Source organism: Camelus dromedarius, chromosome 19, assembly GCF_036321535.1.
Source record: "Camelus dromedarius isolate mCamDro1 chromosome 19, mCamDro1.pat, whole genome shotgun sequence".
Taxonomy (NCBI): domain Eukaryota; kingdom Metazoa; phylum Chordata; class Mammalia; order Artiodactyla; family Camelidae; genus Camelus; species Camelus dromedarius.
The window spans coordinates 18,894,901-18,901,684 of NC_087454.1; the positions used below are offsets into that span (position 1 = coordinate 18,894,901).

General features: G+C 33.8%; 1 protein-coding gene across 1 annotated transcript; it reads right to left on the bottom strand.

Moving 5' to 3' along the window:
* Nucleotides 1–1,106: 1,106 nt before the first annotated feature.
* Nucleotides 1,107–2,048, bottom strand: LOC105106087 (putative olfactory receptor 2B3). The gene has a single exon (XM_064476080.1). The coding sequence runs from the start codon at nt 2,046–2,048 to the stop codon at nt 1,107–1,109; it is 942 nt and encodes a 313-aa protein (XP_064332150.1).
* Between the last annotated feature and the right edge of the window lie 4,736 nt (nt 2,049–6,784).

Consider the following 6,784-nt stretch of genomic DNA (forward strand, 5'->3'; position numbering starts at 1 on the left):
ATTTTCTACTGTTTCTGCTAACCCTCTGTGCTAAAATTATTCTGCTTTCATTACTGAATGAAGTCCAAACTTTTCAGCCCATGCTCTTTTTGTATGTGTTTTATACTCTATGTTTTAACCATAATAAATTACTTGTATTTTCTGAAAAGCTTTGTTTTGTAACCCTTTCTCTGTTGCCTAAAACGTTGTCCCATCTGTGTCCTTACATTACTAACTGCAAATAATCATTTAAGTGTCTGAGTTTAAGGGTCTTTTTTTCCAGAAATTAGAATATTTCTTCAGTAGAAGAGCTATGATTGTTTTTCCTTTGGTCTAGCGCTATCTAGTGAACAATAAATACTACTGAGTGACTGCCCAATTAAGAATAATTTAATTCAGAAAAATTAGGAAAAAATGTTTCCTACTAGTATTTCTTGAAATAGATAGCCTTATTATTTAGAGGAGATCCTACAAGCTTCAGGCAGAACTTGGGACAAATGAGGATTTGACAAAAGGGAAAAAAAAAAAAAAAAAGGAAAAATTCAATCCATGAGGAATAAAGGGATGAATTACAAATAGAACTGGAAATGAAACTCAACTGACTTTACAAGTTTCTACACTCAGTGTAAAGACAGCTAGACTTGAGACAGATTTCATAATTAAAACAGTTCAGGAAGGTGCTTATGATGGATTTTATCAAGAAGTGTGAGGGTGCAAAGTGATTAAGGACTTGGCTGCTGATTTCTAGCTTGGGATCACTGGTTACTTAATAATAAAGATGGGGAAATCCCCAACTAAGGTGAGTGGCAAAATAATTCTAGAACAAATAGTGTACTGTGTAAATCATTCAAGTGTCCTAACTAATCTGACATTGGTAGGAGCAAGTAGCATGACTTGACCTTCAGGAACAGACTGCATTGGAGGAATTTCTGTAAAGCAAAGTATTTTTAAATTTAGAAAAGATATCTTATGGTCTTAGCATTGCTTCTGGATCAGAGGAACTTCTAACTGTTGGTAAAATTCAATGAAATCATAAGAGCATGAAGAGTATGAAAATAAATACAAACAATATAACCATTCAAGGTGAAGGAGAGACTCAGAAGCTTCTCATGACAATGGAGCACTTCTTATTTCTTATAGAAAAAGATTATTGACATCACCCTCTTAAATGCTTCCTTCATATCTTTATTTCTAAGGCTGTAGATGAGGGGGTTCAACATCGGTGTGAATATCCCATAGAAGAGGGAAACCATCTTTCCCCAGTCCTTAGAGGTGGATAAAGGTGGTTGAAGATACATGTAGATGCCTGTTCCAAAAAAGAGAGACACCACAACCATGTGGGACCCACATGTCCCAAAAGCTTTTCGTCGTCCTTCTGCTGACCTGATTCTCAATACTGCTTGAGCTATGAAGCCATAGGAGATGAGGATCAATGTCACTGGAATTAGCAGAATTAATACACTAAATAAAAAGAGCTCAGCCTCAATAGACTTTGTGTCAGCACATGACAACTTGAGAAGGGCAGGAACCTCACAGAAAAAGTGGTCCACTTCCTGATGCCCACAGCGTGGCATGTTAAGGGTCAAGGAAGACTGCAACACTGAGTTGCTGAAGCCAGTGAGCCACGAGAAGCCTATCATCTTTAAGCAGAACGAAGGATTCATGATGACTATATAGTGGAGTGGTCTGCAAATCGCCACATACCTGTCAAAGGCCATAACAGCCAGCAGGAGACACTCAGTAGCACCCAGGGCCAGGAAGATGATGAGTTGGGCCACACAGCCACCATAGCTGATGGTCTTTTTGTTGCGACAAATATTTATCAGCATATGAGGGACGGTGCTTGTGGTGTAACAGAGATCTAAGATGGAGAGATTAGTGAGAAAGAAATACATGGGTGTATGAAGTTTGGGGTCCAGAATGCACACCATCATGATGGACACATTGCCGAAGATGGTGACTGTGTATGATATTAACAGGAGCACCAAAAGGGGCGTCTGTAGCCAGGGCTTGTCTGTAAAGCCAAGTAGTATAAAGTCTTTTGAGGAGCTCTCATTTGCCCAATTCATAATGACTCACTTGTTTTTCAATCCTAAAAAAATATGAAATAGGAAAGCAGTCAGTAGATAATTATTGGATATTCTTACTGGAACAGAACTGAATTTAGAATAATTATAATGAATAATTCAACACCAAATATAAGTTATACTTTATCAATGGAAAATTTGTGAAATATAGCATGGTTATCATATGGTTAGAAAGTAGTTCTTTTGTTTTCAGTAGTTATGTTTGATTTACTTTATGAAGTAAATCATTATATTTAAATGACAACTATATAAACTTATATGCATAAAGCATGGACAATAGTAAGTGCTCAATAGTTTTCAATTTCTCTCTTTTCTCCTACCTCCTATGCTATTTTAGTAAGCATTTTCAGAATACATACTGCTTTTAATCCAATTTTTAAAAATTCAAGTTAAAAATGCTGAGTAACACAGAGGATGAGAGTTTCATCTAGATTTGCAATTGATCTAAAGAAATTCTGCTTGTTTCAGTAGCATCTTCTTGTTATTTTTTGTTATCTCTTTCACTTAAATGACATGTGTGTACATCCAATCCCACAAAGAGCTTTTAATGGGTATTAGATGCTTTGATTCAGGGTAATAAAATTATGGCTTACTTGTGATTTATAGTGATGATCACAGGTGACATCTCCCCCCATCTCCAAATATCTTGATGAAAATAGTAAAACCAATAATTTAATTGTTGCTTGACTAACATGTAACTGATGCTGCTCAGTGCTTGAAATAATTCTAATTCTCACAAAAACCCTGATAAACAGGTATGATTTACATTTTATTGCTACTGTAACTCAGTGAGAATAAATAATTTGCACATTCAGCAATGGTGAGGCCAAGACTCAAAGCAAGGATTTAAAAGCCATTGTTTTTTGTACCATATTGCCCCCAAATATACAGATAGCACAGCAAGACTGACTATATACAACAGTGGTTATAAATGAAAACAGAAACACACAAAAAATCAAACAATCAAGTTCGTCGTCTTCAGTCTGCGGAAGTTATCAGTTATTTAGTCATATGACCCAAGTGACCTAAATTTCTTCAGTATTCTTTGTATGTTTAACCACAAGGTCTTTGATATGACCTATAGCTTTTCAATTTGCAATAATAATATTTGAGCTTGCTGCTAGATAGGCCTACGAAAGAAGATAAAATAAGAAGAACTGACACATCTTTCATCAGAGTGGAGTACCTTTTCCAAAGCCAGAACACTGACATATGAAATATAACTTGACCATGGGAAGTCTACATGAGAATAAATAGATACCATGTAATATTTGTAAATCCTATTATATATAGTTTTAATTTTGGACTTTTTAGCTACAGATATACCTTATTTCATGGTAAATAGCAGTAATATACTTTCAGATGAGAGTGCAAGAAGATACGAGGTTTAACTTTGAGTGTACATGTAAAATTTCAAATTTTCATATGAAAAAGATTATATGCAAAGATAAAATATAAATATGAGATGGAAAAATGTATAGTGCTTATGGAAAAATGGTTGATATATTAAAATATAAAAAGTTATTCCCTATTTATGAAAAAAGGCCAAAAAGTCCATTTAGTGTGAGCAAAGGATGTAAATAGCAATTTGAGGAAGAAAAAAATATAAACCAAAAACAAAACTAGAAAATATATGGGACTTGTCTATTAATTTTGTAATGTTAAAAAAAAAATCACCTTTAAAAGGTAGCTGTTAGGTGCACTGCCTCTGGAATTAGAATCTGCCAGCATTTTATTTCTGAGCTGTGTGATCCTGGGTAAAGTAGTGAACATTCTTGTGCCACATTAAAAAAAAATTTCTGTAGTGAAAATAAGAGGGTTATTGTGAAGCTCAAATGAGACCACGCATACACATTGAACTTAGAACAGTGTCTGAAACACCGTAGACATTTAATGAATGTGAGCTAGTTATCACTAATAGCATCAGTATTGTTAGTATTGATCGTTAATAGTAAAAATGTATCATTATCTCTGCTTGCCGTAAAAATGAGAAAACAGATGACCAAATTACTATTGGTGGTGCCAACACTTTCTATAATTTTATATTATAATATGAAATGATTACATGTGTAAGTCACCTTTTCTTTGTTTCTGCCAGAATACTGAGAACACAGTGTTCCAGCAAATGGAAGTCAAAGTCAGTGGTTAGTAGGAGATATGGGATTGTCTGTAGGGCATGGGAGATAAAGGGACTCTACTCAGCAGCTGGCTTTTTCCTACTTCTATTTTTTTTTCACATCTTCTACTCTTCCCCACATTTTGTACAAAGTCAGGTCATATAACCAATTCCTCTTTCATATAATCAGAAAAATGAAGTTACCCTTTGACAAGCACACGCTATTCCACTGTCATCTTACCTCTTTTCCTATTTATATATCCTCTACTGATCAAAAGAAATCTTAAATAGCACTAGTTATATTTTTGTTTAAAAAATCCCGCTGTCTCTTTTTATGTATGTCAATATAATGGGCAAATATTCATTTAAAAGGGTGAAATGATAAGAATTTTTGCAATAATTAAAAATACTTGACACTTATATCAAGTTTCCCAGGAAACAAATTATATATTCTAATTTTTTAATATGATGCAAATCATAAGTAGGGTTGTGGGTGAGATGATTTCCAGAGACCCTTCCTCATAGTAACACAATTCTCTGCAGTAGACGTCACTCACCTTTTTCCTAAGTGTCGGAGAGGTAGCCATGCCTTTCTTTGTGTCATGTTTTGAAAGACTTCTGGTCAAAAGAAGGTTTATAACTGTAATTACTTTTTGACCTTTCAACCCTTGTGACATTATTATTCAGCTACCTTTTGCCCATAGATTGAGAATGAAATTAACATGTAAACCTGGGCTGCATCAAGAACATATAAATTGAGAGAAGTTGTTATGATGAGGTAAAAGTGTATTATAGATAATTGTCTTCAGTCCCTGGGGCATTTTTGATTGACAGTGGCTCTTCTCACCAGATTGTTAGTATGATGAGAAGCTGATTTTCTAGGTATCAGCAACATTGGTAGAGTGTGGATAGACAGTTGTACATTTAAATAAAGGGCTTACTATCATACAGTGCTGTGTCCTCTATTTTAGCCCTAGGGATTTCAGAGTCCCTCAAGTTTAATTGGTCATTGTGTCCAGAAGGAAAATAAGTGAACTCTATTCCCAACTGCACTGTAGCATACATAATAGTGGCACATAGGTGGTTCACAAATTTTAGATTTAGAGTGAAGATACTGGTCATGAAACGTAAACCGTGAAAAATAATTTTGGGTTTATTAACCATGAGAGCACAACGCTAAATAAACTTATAGCCCCAAATTCCTTTTAAATGGTCTCAGTGTCAAAGAGTGAGTTCAGTAGTGGTATATATGAGGAAATAGTATTTCTATTGTTAATGATTTTTGTAATGAATATGGACTCAAACTGTTAGAGATGTGTAGTTTAAATACTTATGTCAAACAAAGTCACAATATATATGTTAACACATTGAAATTTAAGGTTAGCATGAATTCACCAAGCAAAAGCAGAAATGACATATTGTTGGAAAAGGAAAAGTTTTAGAAAATAAGAATATTTGTGCTATTTATAACTTAATGTGTGCACACCTGGTATTTTGGTAAAATAAAGAAAATTGAAGTTGATTTGAGCATGGGCTTAGATATAATCTCAAAGAAATCACTTGCTAGGTTTTTAATGTATTTATTTTCACCATCTTTTTGAGTATAATATACTTTTGTGAGTTAAAAAAATCATTTATGCAAAACATAACCATATCCCAAATTATAACATTTTGTGATTTTTGTATTTATATAAAATTCCTTTATAAATTAATAATTTATATATAAATTACATGTATGTACATTTATCTATATACATGTACTTTCCCAAACATTTCCTACTACTAAATATTTGCATTTTCTATTTGTCACTTTATACTATAGATAATTCAGAATAAAATTCTCTCAAAATTGACCTTCTTTAGATTGTTTATCAGTATGAAGTTGGATTAAAAAGTATTAGTATGTGTAATACATATCCCTAATTAGCTTTCAAAGAATATAACTTGTTGACTTGGATTATAATAGATAAGAATTATAGGGGGAGATAATAGAAAAGAAACAGAAGCTTAAGTTCCACAAGGTATCACTAAAGAAATATATATGTATATTATTCCTGTTTTGGTTTCCCTTGAGTCTTGCCAATTTTAATGCTGAACACTGAATTATCCTTGTGGCTATAAAGCTACTTTCACTTTCTTATTTTCTGGAATTTTTTAAACAATCCTAAAAATGTTTGAGTACTTGAGTTGTAGTCCCTGTCAAATCTCCACTTGCTTCACCAGTCAGTCCACTGAAAAAAATCAGAGAAATCTTAAATGATGACAACTGATGCCACAAATTCAAACAAGTAGTAGCCCTAATTGAATAAGCTGAGGCAGATGTATCTCCTTGGTAGAACATATTAATATGATATTGGGTGCATTGTGTGCAGTCCTTGATCTGGTAGTTGTGTTCTTTTTTATCCCAACTAGAGAGTAGACCAGAAAGAATTTACACTGACCTGGAGCTGACAAAAATAGACATTATTCCTGGGCTATTTTAGTTCTTTCACCTTCTGTCGTAATATACACTGAGGAGAACTGAACTAGCTGTACATCCATCAAGACATCATTCTGGTGACGGTGAACCGTATCAAGGACGTCATACTATTCAGATCATATA

What these genes read in the sequence shown, in the direction of transcription:
- LOC105106087 (XM_064476080.1), bottom strand. Translation starts at nt 2,048, where the DNA reads ATGAATTGGGCAAATGAGAGCTCCTCAAAAGACTTTATACTACTTGGC.